The sequence below is a fragment of the Physcomitrium patens genome, chromosome 7, assembly GCF_059467195.1.
Source record: "Physcomitrium patens ecotype Gransden chromosome 7, ASM5946719v1, whole genome shotgun sequence".
Classification (NCBI taxonomy): domain Eukaryota; kingdom Viridiplantae; phylum Streptophyta; class Bryopsida; order Funariales; family Funariaceae; genus Physcomitrium; species Physcomitrium patens.
Window position 1 is genome coordinate 14,486,620 of NC_143416.1, and position 15,471 is coordinate 14,502,090.

Consider the following 15,471-nt stretch of genomic DNA (forward strand, 5'->3'; position numbering starts at 1 on the left):
TGCATACATATGTACATATGTTTGTATTTTATTTAGTGTCATTTTCAGGTATTGCTAATCAAAAAAATTTCAGCAATGTATGTTGTGTGCAAAGCAATATACATTTCTTTTACTCCAAACATTCAAAAACAAATGATTTCAGCAAATATCCTTTTAAATTTACCAAAATAGAAATCACAAATATTAAGTGTCAAGATGCAGCTGAAAGATTTAGTTCCTAGTTAGAAGAAACTTCATCAACCAAGTTTCTACAATTAGTACAGAGCAACATTCTCTTATTTACCGAACATGCTAAGGTTTATTCCTGACTTCAACCAACTAGAGTGACTTGCAATGGTTGAAACCTGAATGATCAGAATCAGTCCAACTTGCGGCGAAGGATCACACTCCTGAAGCGTGAGTCTAGCAGCTATGAATACCCACAATGTTGGTAATACAATATTCAAAACTCTTTGCACTGTTCTGAAAAATGACCAATACTCCACAAATCGACCACAGAATGAGAGGTCATCGAATACAACGTAGGGATAAGCAGTATCATGATAACTCATACACTAGGAAACAACAAATGGATGACGTGAAATCAAGAAATTGTGAGAGGAACAGTTGCCTGACAATGTCCTGGACTAGACTCTCTCGGGGCGTGGAGCACACAAAACAATAATTCTATTATTCCATTATTGCGAATGTGACAGTGGCATCTTTGTCCAGTGTTCCAGAACTTACTCATTTCGTACGGCTCAATAAGGCTTGGGGTTCGTCAATGTCTCCTTTCTAGGCTAGCAAAGAACTCTACGTTGTTTCAAAAAGAACGAGAGTCCCGTAAGCTCTTGGATTTGATACTGAAGGTTACCCATTCGATGCAAATCAAATCAAAGAACGCATAAAAAATTTCCATCCTTCTCACACCAGAAAATGATACACACGTGCTTCAAACACAATCTGAAAACATAATTTGCAACTACTGAAAAGTATGTTCCTGCTTCATAATTTCTCGGAATACAAAGTAAAGCATTATATCTAAAAGAGTTGTGTTCCTTTCCCCTTCTTGTCTCCACCAATCTCGAAGTGCTTGCATCGCTGTTGATTACATAAAAACGTGCGCGTCAGGCTAGTGAATAGCGAGGAAGAGGCAAGAGATAATAGAATGTGAATAAAATAACTTGAGTCCCAATTATGCATAGAAGTCGGACACTTATTCCTAGGCAAATGTAAATGGCCGAAAACTAAGATAAAACGGATTAAATCACCTTAATGGGATGTTGTGTCACGTGCTTGCAAGCCTGACACTGCAACCTCAGCACAATCTTCTTGGTAGTCTTAGCCTGAGATTCCAAGACAACATAAATCGGTAAAAAGATACACGAAAGCATAGTCCAAATATAACAACATTTGCCCCACATTTGAAACCCCGAAACTCCAGGATTATGAGATAACCGGCGCTTTATCCGAACTATTCAAAAGCCTTTAAACCAAACTGGACTGCAATACCTCATGCTTAAAAAATTGCAAAGAAGACGAATTATTTTGTAAAAACGAAAATCAAAATAAAGAAGCCACGGAAATGCATCGGGATACATTGCGGTTGTGAGGCAAAACAAACCTTCTTGTGAAAGACTGGCTTCGTCTGACCTCCATACCCAGATTGCTTCCTGTCATAACGCCTCTTACCTGAGCAGTCCAAAAAATATAAATATTGATCATTTCACGTTACTTGAGCCTACAACCTCAATGGATCACATTCGCGAAATTTTATCAGCAGATGGTGACACATGACACCTCCTTCTGACGCACAATCGAACATCTAGAACAAAAACCTTTTACACTGCAGCGACTAGACAAAGTTGCCCCTGTCTCTAGCAAATGGGTTGCTTCATCATATCTGTACTCCAAACGAAAAACGATCTCCTACAAGTGATCTAAAGTCTTCACAAAGTGATATAATCAAAATGCAGATATCACCATTGCACCCGCTGCATTGAAGGCTAACAGATTGAATTTCACTGTAAATGGCGAGGACAAAATCAACCACCAACCTTGTGCGTACAGACTATCCTTTCCCTTCTTGTACTGAGTGACCTTGTGGAGGGTGTGCTTCTTGCACGACTTCCCAGGACAGAAGGACTTCTTCGTTTTCGGAACGTTCACCTAGCAAATCATGCAATCCTCAGTGAGGATCATCAACAGTAAAACCTAACAATTGCCAAAAACAACTATTCACACAGCTGACATTGCATGTCCCATCCAAATCACAAGGAGCAGCATCGAAGATGTAACACCTTTGAAATAATCCTAACTAACAAATGCACTGAGTCCGGAGCAGAAGGAATGGATGGAATGCTAACCATGGTGACCGCCTTGCCTCGCCAACACAGAAGCTTGACGTGCAGTCAGCCAAAGAGAAAGACAGTGACTGAGGTCTGTGGTTTGAGGGCCAAAGTTAGGGCAAACCCTTAATGATTATAACCGGACCTCACACAAATGTGTTGATCCGGGTATCAAGCCACCTCGTTTAACGCAGTCTGGGAGCCCTCAGACTTCAACGTTTTTCATCCATTTCGTTTTTCAGCTGTCTGGCCAGCCCTAAAATAATAAAAATAAAAAATCCCCGGTCTCTGGGTATAATGCTCTGACATATTGAAAAAAATATATTTTTTGAATAGATATCTATTACATATAATAATAATAATAATAATAATAACTTTCTATATATTTGCATTTTAAAAACTCATATTGGAGTGTCAATTTTCAAATAATAGTTTTTTACAGGTTTTTAAATATAAAAATTATTATTTTTTATTAATATTTATTAGAAATTATTTATTTTTTAAAACAAGAATAATGATAATAATATTTTTAATCAATTCTTAAATAACCATATTATTATTGATATTTTTAATACTTAAAAGATATTGATACATTACTTGTTTGCAACAAAAAATATTCACAATTGAAAATTATATTAAATATATTTTATAAAAAAATTGGAAATAATAAATAAATAATAAGTGAAATTTTATTCTTATACTTGCTTATAATCTTAATATATATTTTTTTCTTATTTTTTTATTTCCTCATGTAAATAGTCTATGATTGGATTTTTAAGACAATACATAAATAAATTTTTATCTTATAATATCATTTTTTAATTAAAAAGTATTTCAATTATATTGCATCAAAAGAAACTAGTATATTGACATTTATATAATACATATATTATAATAAGTTTGATAGACGTAACATTAGAAGAAAAAAACCATAGCTAAGAACGTATTTGAATGACCTTATTACATATGTAGAATTTTTTTTAATATATATACATGTTTTTAAAATTAAAGAAAATAAAACCTTGCAATAATATTTTTAAAGAGTTTTTTTTTTTTTTTTTTTTTTTCCTATTTTATTTGATAGCCATATAAGTGTTGTAAAAAACTCCATAACTTCAAGGTGCAATAAGATTGTCATGTTGTTATATAGTACATCATAAGTTCTAATTGAGATCTAACATATTTAGATCATTATATATCTATTAATTGTATTGTTCAAAATTATACAATCAAAATTAATATATTATAATTGATCTTTTAGCAATGGTTATTTATTATTTAATAATTCAATTTCTTTCTAAATTTGTAAAATTATAGAAATATATTTAATTATATTCTCACAATATTTTTCTTGAAGAATTTGTTTATTTGATGTTTAAAATAATTAAATTGGATTACCAAGATTTTTTGTGATTTTGAAAAATTAACCTCTTTTTATTTCCATAAATTCAAAATCATCAAAAATATTTTTAACTTTGAAAACTCTCAAAAATTCAAAAACAATTCATACCACTTCAAAAAAAATACTCAATTTTTTCCCTAAAGTCTCTTCTCTAATTTTATTCTTTAATATGCAAACAAATCCCAAAATTTCCATACATTTATAGTTTTATATCTTAGGATCTTATTTCAATTCTAATTTATAATTGATCCTCTTTTAGTATCAATTCTTAGATTTTACTATAATTTTTACTACAAATTTTTATTAACTTTCTTTATAAAAATGTTATAATCTTTTTTTTAATCTTATATATATATATATATATATATATATATATATATATATATATTTATGATCCTACAAAGTAAGTAAAAGCTTTTTTTACAAAAATACAATATTAACACTAAATGATTTTACTACCTTCTTATCTTTTTACTTATGTTTTATTACAATATTTTTCAATTAAGCTCTTCTATAATAGACCCTATTTTTTTCTCTTTTACCATACAATTGTGTTACTACACAATAGTAGGTGGCTTCAAAGATGACATAATATTCAACTTTTATAGAAGAGAGTGCAATTGATGATTAAAGTTTGCATGATAAAGCTATTGATATTGATCCCAATTTATAAAGGATTTCCAACATAGATTTGCATGAGTCAACATCTCTTGCCCAATTTGCATCAAGAAAGATGACGAGACTTCTTTTATCTCTCATAAAATAAAATATTTTATAATCCATTAAATCTTTGAAGTACTTTGAAAAAAAATTGCAGCTACTAGATGAATAAATTGAAGGATGTTCATGTATCTTAATATCTACCACTACAAATCATATGTCCTATCTATTGTTTATTATATAGAATAGTCTCCTAACAAAACTTTAATAAAATTTTAGCTCAACTACATGTGTCCCAATTTTGTGTTGGTGTATTGTAGCTAAATTCTCAAGTACAATCTTGTATCTCTAAGGTCTATCATTTCAAAGGTGTTTATTAATTTTTCTTTGAATTTTTGAATGTCAATTGTGTCATCACCAATGATGATGATGCCACTTTTATAGAATAATATTATGGTATGTTTTCTATTATGTATAGTGAAATATACATTAGAGTCCTTATTATTCTTTTGAAAGCTTTGAATTCATATATAATTGTTTATTCTACCATAACTAGCTCTAAGAACTTGCCATAAGTTGTACAAGTCTTGTTCTAACTTGTAGACTTTGTCTTTGACTCCCTTTTCTTTGAACCCTAGAGATAATGTTACATAGACTTCTTCTTCAAGTTTGACATTCAAGAATATTGTCTTTATATCTAGGTGTTGTAATTTCTATTATATTTCAAGTGGTTTTTGACATGATCAAATCCAAATAGTATTTTGTCAAATATAAAGTCACATATTATGAATATCTTATAATACAAAGGATCAAAAATCCTATCAAATTTTGTTTGGTCATCATATCCTAAAAATATACACCTAGCAATTTTACTCTTAAGTTTTGAGTGGATTTTCTTTGAAATGTGTAAATAGGAAATAGAGTTGAAAACTCATAAGTAGTCTACATATAGTTTGATTTTACTATAAATTTGTTTTAGAGTTATACCATGATTGGCTCTAATAGAACTAAAAGTAATTAAGTGGTTAGCCATTTGAATGGGCCTTAATTCACAAATATCTAAGCAATTAGGAGACAATTGACATTTGGTGTGTTCTTTCTATCAATGTTATATTTTAACATTTATTAACTTCATTTCATTGTAAAATACAAGTCATGGTAAGTTCTTTTACTATTTTGTAATTAATTAAAAATTTGTTAAATTTGTATGACAAATATTCTCTATCTCTATTTTCTCTTAAATTGCATATTCAATTTTTTGTCACTCTTTCTACTTATACTTCAAATTCTCAAAATTTTCCAAAAGTTTTATTCTTACTTTGTATAAAGTAAATCCAAATTTTAGGAAAGTAGTCATCAATAAAAACAACAAAGTACTTAAAGTCTCCTATAGATAGTATCTTCATGAATCCTACTAAATCAAAGTAAATGAATTAGAATATATTTTTTAATATGATGCATTGAAGCTTTTGAAAATTTCTCTTAGTATTATCATTTCCCTAAACAATCTTTGCAAGTTTCTTAGATTGTATTAAAGAATGGCAGTCCTTGCATTTAATTAGTTTGTAAAAAATATTATAAATTGATATAATGCAAGTGATCATACCTTTTATCTTGTAATTATATATTTATATTTATAGTAATTAAAATTAGCTTCAAATTTTTTTATTTTTTTGTATAATTAATAAAGCCTTTTTTTATATGTTCCTTATTCTTGTAGCTATCACTTTCTTTTTGTGCTCATTATCTAATATCAAACATTATTTATTAGTGAATACAACTATTGTGCCATTATATATTAATGATGCTATTGATATCAAGTTTTGGATTAATGTTAGTATATATATAATACCATATAAGCTTATTGCTCTAAATCTTAAGTTTATATTTGTCGATCCAATAGCTTTGGTCTTGTGGGATTTGTTGTTTGTTGTCTTTATTAATTTATTTGAAGTTTTTTGTCTATCAATTAGAGATTTGAAATTTTTGCAATAAAGTGGTTGCTAGTTCTTGAATTGGCATATTAATTTTTATTTTGATATTCAAAAAAATTGGCCTCAATTGTCTTGTCAATATAACTTGTTGATGTTGTGACTATAATATTTATTCTATAGTCAATTGTGGCCAATATGATTTGGTTTTCTGCAAGTGTAATAGTAATATGGTCTAACATTCTTATATTATCCAAATTTAGGAAGCTGAGTCAAAAATTGATTGTATTTTTGCTCCCAAATAGCTAGATGGTCCTCTTGGCTTGATTTTGAGTTGATTGATCATCTAAAGACTTGGTCTTCCAAAAACTTGTAATATTCCTTGAACAAATCTTCTTCTTCTTCAACCACCTACTTGTCCTCATCTCTCAAAGAAAGTGTGGTGAAGTTGTGCTTCCAAAGCCTCCTCTTGTCTTAACTTTTGTCTCTTTATTGCCATTTAATGTATGTTTTAGCTAAGAGCTTATCTATAATTTCTTCAAATGTGGGTTGTATCTTGTAGGTAATGCCCTTCAGCTGGTTGTTACACAAAAAGTCACACAAAAGGGTGGTGCAGGTTGGGTAGCACCAACAAAAGCCTGTAGCATTCTATATGATATATGTGTGATACTCAGCTGGGCTCTCGAAAATGCATGTTTATCAACTTCACATATAGCACAGTGCCTGTTTCTGCAAAACGAATCAAGACTGCTCATAGCGATCACGCTGAACCCACTTGATGTTTGAATCTCTCGCAAACTGAGATCGTAGCTTTCAATCTTAGACTGAGCTCTGAAAGTAACACTGGATGATACCCCACATAGTATTCCAGCATGAAAGATGCGGTTTGCTTGGCTGATGACAGTCGGATGATACACTCAGAGAGATCCAAATTGTGTGGCTATTGCGTTTTAGGGTACAGCGGTCGTCACCGTTCTCCTTGAAGTTCGTCATCACGCATTCCTTGGATGATTTTCTTTCGTCGCATCTGGCAACACTTTCCGATTACCGACAACATACCTTGGGTGTAGCGGTCACGAGCATCGACCAACAGACACACAAACCAATGTCGTCTCCACCCGCGATTGGAATCCTAAGAAGCATTAAAACGTCTGGGATCATGGTGTCGCAATTCCACATATCTACCAACACGCCTTGTACTAGGCACGGCTTCGCAGACGCTGAAACGAATTTCACTGGCATGATCAGTCGTTGACAATTGGATCAGAGATATTCCGCAGCAAGCTAAGGCCATGAGGGATCACTTGGCCAATCGTTAGAATGTCTTCAATAACAATAAAGAAACACGTTTTTCTTGTGTGTAGCGACCTGCGTGCGCCTGGCAGTTCGTGAAGCACAAGAATCCTAACAATCCTGTGCATATATTTAGGAACGATCAGTGATCTCGACAACTCAGCGTCTGTTGCCGTCCGCAGACGATCGAGTAGTAGTTGAGTAGAACCCAGATTTGCATTGTGTTTACTGGTCGACTAGGACTGGATTAACCAGCTGAGACAGATCCGTTTCATAGCCGCAGTCCAGACAACCTCGCATTTTGCAGTTCTGCTTGTTTTCAGCATTTGAACCTTTAGTTTACTAGAATCGGAGTGGCATTTGTCGAAAGCAATCTTGACACAGTGAGCAGTACTAGTGGCTTCCCCTGATAAGCAAGGAGCCATGTCGGGTTTTACGGAGACAACGTACAATAATCTGATCACTCAACAGAGCGAGACGCAGCAACGGCTGTTCGCTGAGTATACCGGCAATGGGCAAGATTTTGACATAGTGATCGTGGGCTCAGGGATTGGGGGCGGAATACTAGCTGACGATATAGCGGATAACAGCAATAGATTACGCATTTTGGTGATCGAGGCCGGCTCCTATCTCTTCCCCACCCACGTTTACAACGTCAGTCGATTTCCAAATGCATCTGTGGCGAGCAAGTATGGCGTACAGAATTTCACGCAGACGGGTGACGACAATACCCAGTACTACATTGGCGAGCAGCCGCAGCTTAACCTTGGTGGACGGTCAATCTTCTGGTCTGGGCTTATCCCCTCGGTGCAACCGTGGGAGCTTCAGTTCTTCCCCCCGAATGTGCGATCGCGCCTCAGTGCAGACCTCAAGGAAGCTCAGAACAAGCTCAATGTCTCTGTGACGATGGGCAACACGGCACAGAACATTGTGAAAGCTCTTCAACAAAGCCCGCTCGCGGAGCACTTCGATATCAGGGAGACACCGCGAGCGTTGCATCAACCCTATCTGACACCATCCGGCGCTCCAGCGAAGGAGTTCTTTCTTGAACCAACCGGGGTATTCAACACCGCGGAGCTTCTCATCAACCAAATTGGCCTCAAACCCCAGGACCCCAACGCCGCTAACCAGAATCGCCTTCAGCTGCTACTAAACCACTACGTCGAGTCTGTGGAAAAGCGAGGTGATGGTCGCTGCACATTGCAAGTGAAAGACATCATCGGAAAACGAATTCGCCAATTCACAGCAAGAGCCGTGGTGCTGGCGGCAGGTTCACTCGAAAGCCCCAAAATCATACGCCGGTCGCCTGTTTTCAACTCCTTATCGCAGGCCATTAAGGACATCGTCGGGCAAGGATTGACAGATCACCCGACGACGAACTGGATTCAAGGAAATGTGACGCACATCGGCAACACTGAGATCCCTCGCAACGGCCATGCGAAGATCGTCTTCTACTCGAGAGGCTTGCGGGAAGCGGGTCCTGGGAGCCCCATCCGGTACCCATTCAACATTGAGATGAATGTGAACCACGAGTACTGGCATTTGCGTGAGAATGATCCCACCAGCCCAGAAGTCTCCGTGGGCATCAAAGAGTCCGTCGTTGAGATTAAGTTCAGCTTCGGCAACCTCCTCGACGACGAGAACACGCTAAACCTGTCCTCAGGAACGACATATGTCCCCCAGATCCAGTTCAAAAACCTGAAGTGGATGGACGACCTCTCCCAAAACCGGTTCAGGAATCTAGCAGGATGGAGGAAGACTAACCCGGAGATATTCGCAGTGCTCAACGACCTGGTATACAAGATCTTCTCGCAATTTCGCAAAGACGGCGCACCAGCGTCTCCTGTGGGATACTTGGGCCAAGACGGTCGCGGGTTCGGCTATGGCACGGTCCATCACTCAGTCGGCACGCTGCGCATGCCGGCGACGAATCGGCTCGACAGCGGCGATTTCAGCGCGCCGTCGGTGGTGGACGAGGATCTGATGGTGCGCGGGCACCCTGGCCTGTATGTGTGCGATATGTCCGTGCTACCCTACAGCTCGTCGGCGAATCCTGTGCTGTCGCTCGCCGCGTTGACGTTACAGTTGTCGCGGCACCTGCGCAACACGTTGTAGCACTTGGACCCTTCACCGAGCTTCATTTCAACATCGCTAGCATCCCACTGCGAAAACACTGCAAGTAGTGAAAGGAGGCATCGGGAAACATCCAAACCCAGTTTCGGATTCACAGTTCTGGTTCCATTGACAACGATGCCTTCAATGAGCCCTATGAATTAGCCTTTCCTGAATGCCAGTTTTCTTCCACAATTTTGTGAGCTCTTTTTTGTTGCCATGGAACAGAAATGTGGTACATTACATGAGGATTAGCAGCATTCAATGTGGCGGGTTGAAGATTTGTTTGTCAATTCTACATTAAGACATGCCATGTAGACATATCCATTTGGGTTTTGGTTTTTGTGAAAAAAATGTTTTGACCTTTGCGTTGCATTTGCGTGAAGCACTCGTTGAGCAGATCGATCAGCAATGTTTTCGGTTGGATGGTTACTTGTGGGAAAAGAGCTTGCTTTTAACCATTTCTTAAAAGAAAATGATATCAAAGTTTTGAATTCTTTGAAAACAATATGGCTGTGTTTTACTTGTATGTTTGTCAGTGAACAAATCATTAACAATAAGGTAAAGCAAAACATATAAACTATCAAAATTTTGTTATTTGAAATGCTGTATTTTCTAGAAAACTCTATTGAATATTACAAATGCAGTCTTTAAAAACTACTTGCATTCTAAAATACAAAATTAATTACAAAAAATAGTATTATAATTTTCAAGAAATTTAAAAACATCAAAAATACTAACATAGTCCTTAAAAAAAACACTTGAGAATTGTCGCACTAATGATATGAATTCAACAAATGCCCTTTATCTTAATAACAAAATTCAATACAAGAAATGTTTTTTTACTTATATAAATTAGAAGTTATAGAAATATATTATAAGATAAGGAAGGTAAATAATATTCAAATGTTAAAAATAATTCTATTTTTAAATACATACAAATGAAGTTATAAATTATAAAACATAACAATGTTTGAAATTTTAAAATTTTGAAGAAACATGGTTTCATTAACTTTTCTACAAAAGAACTTGCCACATATTTGTATGCACAATAAACACACACACACACATATATATATATATATATATATAGACATACACACATACATATATGATGTGATAAACAAAACTTGTCTTATATGAATTCAATAACAAGTAAAGAGTGCAAATTATTATCTAAACAATTCTTTACATTACACAATAGACAAATACATGTATCAAATATTTACAGTATTAGCAATATCTTATATTTTTGGAATAGCATCTCTTAAATTTTTATTTACCAATAAAATAAAGTAGTTAAAAAACATAATAGTTGTAAGAAAGTTTGAAGTATGTAAGTTTAAATTGGCTATGTAGTATGGAATTTTGCTCAATTTTGAATGACCATGCTCATACTAAAGACTTAAATTGTACTTGGAGAATGAATAGTAATAACATGAAGTAGTTTTTTGCACCAATGTTTAATGATTAATGTAACTTTTGTAGTCACAAGTGGTAAGCTATTGACATAAGAATACTTATTTATATTAAACATAGTGTAAATACTACTAGAAATAATTTTATTATTATATGTTTTAAATAAGTCTTTATGATTCATCTTTATGATTTACTCACAAACAAGTACATTGACAATAAATTTTTTTTATGTTTATACAATTAAAATCACTTATATAAATAATTATTTCATTTTTTTTTTTTACATATTAGAAATAGTTGGTATAGTATTACATTTATCATAAACATTACTTGATTATTTTTGAAGATATTCTGGATGTTATAATTTTAATTAATATTATTATAAAATTTAAACTTTTAATAGCTGTATTGTATGCTTAGTGAATATATTTTTATTTAAAAAGTTATTTTTTTATGTTTGAATAGATATGTTCTATTTCCAATTGAGAATATTAAATCAACCCATCTAAATCTTAAATCAACTCATCTTTGTTGTCCCACTACATCTTTGCAAGTATGGCTATAAGGTCATTTTCTCTCACCAATCCCTTAATTTTGGTAGTGGTGGTGTGTTGATTGTGCAAGGGCATAAGAGATGTAGAGAATGGAACTCCTCAGAATATGTATGCTAGTGAAGAATGGAGAACAGTTGTAATGGAGCAACTCCGAGAAAGTTGAGTTTTGAGAGGTCATATGTAAATGTAAAAACATGTAACATAAAGACTATTTTACATTGGAGAGAAGTTATGGAGACATTGGAGGTAAAATGTGCAAGTATTAGGAAGACAAGTATAGCAAGAAGAGAAGTTTCTCAAGATGTCAAATGATAGAAATCATCTACAACTGTCCTAGTAGAAATATCAATTGAATTTTATTGCCAATAAGTTGATTTAAGATTTATGAGGGTTGTTTTTATGTATTTTTATATAGGATGTGTAACTTTTTGACATTTAAAATTATACTTTTGTATGTATTATTCTAATCTGAACATCTTTCAAGTGAGCATCATCAAAACTCGATTTTTCTGGTGTTATAGTTATCGATGTTAACATTAATACTAATAATTAGTGTTGCCTCTAATTCGAATATTATTAGTACCAATACAAATCAGAAAATCACAAAACCACAATAGTAGTATACTGTTTGAAGCATGCATTAATTTTTTTTTCCTCCACTGCTTCAAAATATTTAATGTTTTTTCAGTGCAAGACATTTTTATCAGTTAATTTATCTGCAGCATTTCAATCTAAACCACCAATATCTCTACAATCAAACAGTAACTTAAAACACCAATATGATTATCATGATTTATTTCAAGAAAAAAATATTTTAAAAAAGCAAATGGAGTAGTCTCCGAGCATCTGAATTCTACACTAGATTTGCAGAACCTTAATAATTCCCATTTTAAAAAAAATTTGTGGACTCTGTAGCAACTGGGGAACAAATCATTTTCAAGAAAGCGCACAACCTTGCTATGATTAATCGTTCATTAGTTGTAATTCATTCATCCACCACACTTGAGCTTGTTAAGAACAGGAATACAGATCTGTTGTTTCTCTTTCCCTTGCGTTCGGGTCGGCCGCCATCACCTGTGTTGTGAGCAAATCGGCCGCAATGGTATGTCCCCAACTTTCTCTAAAGCGTTTCGTATGGTTTTGCGAGCATCTCCCCAGTGTTTTTTTTTTTTTTTTTTTTTTTTTCATTTTGTCAATGGGGTTTTTTTGGGTTCATTTGAATTTTGATGTTTTAGGGTTTATTGCAGCTCCTTTGGATGGCGTGATTTTTTTTTATCATACTTGTGTCTGTCGGAACTCAAGAGCGATTCCTCTGTGTGTATCGAACACTTTCTTCGACCAACTACCTTTGTCGTTCTCCGGTTTGTGGTCGTGGAAGAGCGTTTGGATTAGGGTTTAGTTTATTTTGGGCGTTCGACTGGTCAGGCCATGCCCTAGAATGTCATCGTTGGGCAGTTACATTGCATTTTGAGCCTGTTTTGTAGCAAATGCAAGGATGGTTCTTGTTGAGCGTTTTTGGGAAATGTAATGTTTCGAATTCTGGTAGCCTGTATTTCAGGTAGTAAGGAAATGACGTGGTTTTTGCGGTGGTCCAGGCTTCCGAAAAGAAGTCACAGAACTCCATGCGGGAGATCAAAGTGCAAAAGCTTGTTCTCAACATTTCCGTGGGGGAAAGTGGAGACAGATTAACTCGTGCATCCAAGGTGATTAGACAATTTTGTGTGTTTTTGATTTTGGAGCCGCTTTTGACATAGATCAGTAATTAATACAATTCTTATTTTATTTTATTTTATTCTTTTATTCTTTTAAGTTTTTGGTGTGTGTGCGCATGTGCGCGTAGTCTACAGGTTGCACTAAACTGTCCTTAACCCACGATTCCTTGCCTGCACAGGTGTTGGAGCAGCTGAGCGGTCAAAGCCCTGTCTTTTCCAAGGGTACAGTGACAAAGTACCTATGGCTTCCTGTCGTATATGACTACTGCAGTGATACATTCGGAAAACTGTCCCTAATTTGGGTTGTTTTGATGACGTATTTGTAAATATTTTTAGGACCAGCTTGATCTGAGTATGTTTTCTTTGTCCATTTTCCAGCTAGGTACACTGTGCGTTCCTTCGGCATCAGGCGTAATGAGAAAATCGCATGCTATGTCACCGTACGTGGTGAGAAGGCTATGCAACTTCTCGAGAGTGGGTTGAAGGTTAAGGAATACGAGCTGCTGCGTCGCAACTTCAGTGAATCTGGTTGCTTTGGGTTTGGTATTCAGGAGCACATTGATCTCGGCATCAAGTAAGTCCTTGTCCTTTTGCACGGCACAGCCTTTATACCAGCACCAAACTGCTATCGTGCGTGAAATTCAATCCTAACAGAGTGAATATTGGATGTTTACGTTATGTCAATTAAGTTGACTCTTCATGATACCTTTCTGTTGAACACAGTAATCGAAATTTGTGTGTTTTTTCTAGCACGGACTTGAAATTTACCGCCAATCTGCCTACAGGTACGATCCCTCCACAGGTATCTACGGTATGGACTTCTACGTCGTACTCGAACGCCCTGGGTACAGGGTCGGGAGAAGGAGGAGGGCTAAGTCCCGTGTTGGTATCCAGCACCGTGTGACTAAAGAGGATGCTATGAAGTGGTTCCAGGTTAAGTACGAGGGAGTTATCCTGAACAAGTCCCAGCAAATCGCTTAGGTCCTAGTCTTTCATCCTTCGGGGGAGGGCAAGGAGGCATTGTATTTTGAAGCAATTAAACCGGGCTAAGCTTGAATTGACGTATGCCTCATCTGTCTGAACACTGGACCTTCTCCTTTGTGCTAGTCTGTAATGACTGTTTCAAACTAGTACATTGTTGGTATGCAATGTACTCCGAACTCCTGACGCTATACTGGATCTTTTCTGGGGATTGTTTAACTTTTTTCACTTAGACCATTGTTTTTCAGGAATGATCAACTCATTCTGGTATGTTGTGCCCTTAAAACCTTCTTTTGGAAGAGCTGTTACAGAATTGGTAGTCAATTCTCTACTCTGCTGAATGTCGGTCCCTAATTCGTTTCCATTAACCTACTTGTTACATTCAATGAGGGCATCCAACCGTTAGAGTGCCCCGTGAAACAGTTTGTGAAACAAATTATCATCTAGTAGACAATACGGGGTGATTGTCTTGGTAAATCCACTTTAGTTGGAGGTCAAACTCCGACAACTCTTTCTAAACCGTGAATTGGTGTTTGCAAAGTATGTTTTCTATGTTGATTCCAATTCCCAGTATTTTATGATAACCTACTTAACCCATCCCTCTGTCACTTGGACTGTCGTCTGAGTTGCAACGGGAAGGCAGGACGACAAAATGTGTCGCTGGTGAATGACTCAATGTTTAGTTCACTCCTGGGGCACGGTTTCTCTATAAAAGCTAGAATGTTATTTATCTTGTACATTCTAAATTCCGCTATGTCAACAGAGTGCAGACTTCTGGGTCTAAAAAGTTGGAGTCCACAGATAGCCGTACCCCTTCACTCGCTTAATCCTCGACGCTTATGTGATCGGCGCCCCCTCAATGGTTGGAAGTTAGAACCAATACCCTCCTTTGGGACGTTAGTCCAAGCTTTTCGGACTGTGCAGAATGAAGATGTTGATGGATTCTCTCGGATGCATGATCCTCAGAGCCCAGGGACTTGTCCTCTCCAGTGAGTGCCGACCTGAGCTCGAATCCATCTCGTGTTCATCCTGTAGGTTTTGATCTTGCAGCTTGAAACGCTTACTCAGATCCTTGATTTA

General features: G+C 35.7%; 3 protein-coding genes across 3 annotated transcripts; 2 read left to right on the top strand and 1 right to left on the bottom strand.

Annotated features, from left to right (window-relative positions):
* Nucleotides 1–954: 954 nt before the first annotated feature.
* LOC112284392 (large ribosomal subunit protein eL42) lies at nucleotides 955–2,389 on the bottom strand. Its single transcript, XM_024524142.3, has 5 exons — nucleotides 2,346–2,389; nucleotides 2,037–2,148; nucleotides 1,604–1,671; nucleotides 1,251–1,325; nucleotides 955–1,080 (listed from the first exon to the last, which is right to left on the bottom strand). The coding sequence occupies exons 1-5, from the start codon at nucleotides 2,346–2,348 to the stop codon at nucleotides 1,021–1,023; spliced, it is 318 nt and encodes a 105-aa protein (XP_024379910.1). The 5' UTR covers nucleotides 2,349–2,389; the 3' UTR covers nucleotides 955–1,020.
* A 5,647-nt stretch (nucleotides 2,390–8,036) lies between these two features.
* On the top strand, nucleotides 8,037–9,728 carry LOC112284991 (uncharacterized). Its single transcript, XM_024525417.1, has one exon. The coding sequence runs from the start codon at nucleotides 8,037–8,039 to the stop codon at nucleotides 9,726–9,728; it is 1,692 nt and encodes a 563-aa protein (XP_024381185.1).
* Nucleotides 9,729–12,751: 3,023 nt separating this feature from the next.
* LOC112284198 (large ribosomal subunit protein uL5) lies at nucleotides 12,752–14,471 on the top strand. Its single transcript, XM_024523773.3, has 5 exons — nucleotides 12,752–12,800; nucleotides 13,294–13,401; nucleotides 13,590–13,632; nucleotides 13,789–13,984; nucleotides 14,196–14,471. The coding sequence occupies exons 1-5, from the start codon at nucleotides 12,798–12,800 to the stop codon at nucleotides 14,389–14,391; spliced, it is 546 nt and encodes a 181-aa protein (XP_024379541.1). The 5' UTR covers nucleotides 12,752–12,797; the 3' UTR covers nucleotides 14,392–14,471.
* Nucleotides 14,472–15,471: the final 1,000 nt, after the last annotated feature.

Bases quoted from the DNA above. Each gene is read 5' to 3' on its own strand.
- LOC112284392 (XM_024524142.3), bottom strand. The intron at 1,672-2,036 runs GTTGGTGGTTGA...TGGACTGCTCAG, and splicing joins GGATAGTCTGTACGCACAAG to GTAAGAGGCGTTATGACAGG. The intron at 1,081-1,250 runs GTGATTTAATCC...TGTAATCAACAG, and splicing joins TGACACAACATCCCATTAAG to CGATGCAAGCACTTCGAGAT.
- LOC112284991 (XM_024525417.1), top strand. From the start codon at position 8,037: ATGTCGGGTTTTACGGAGACAACGTACAATAATCTGATCACTCAACAG.
- LOC112284198 (XM_024523773.3), top strand. The intron at 13,633-13,788 runs GTACAGTGACAA...TCCATTTTCCAG, and splicing joins AAGCCCTGTCTTTTCCAAGG to CTAGGTACACTGTGCGTTCC. The intron at 13,985-14,195 runs GTAAGTCCTTGT...ATCTGCCTACAG, and splicing joins CACATTGATCTCGGCATCAA to GTACGATCCCTCCACAGGTA.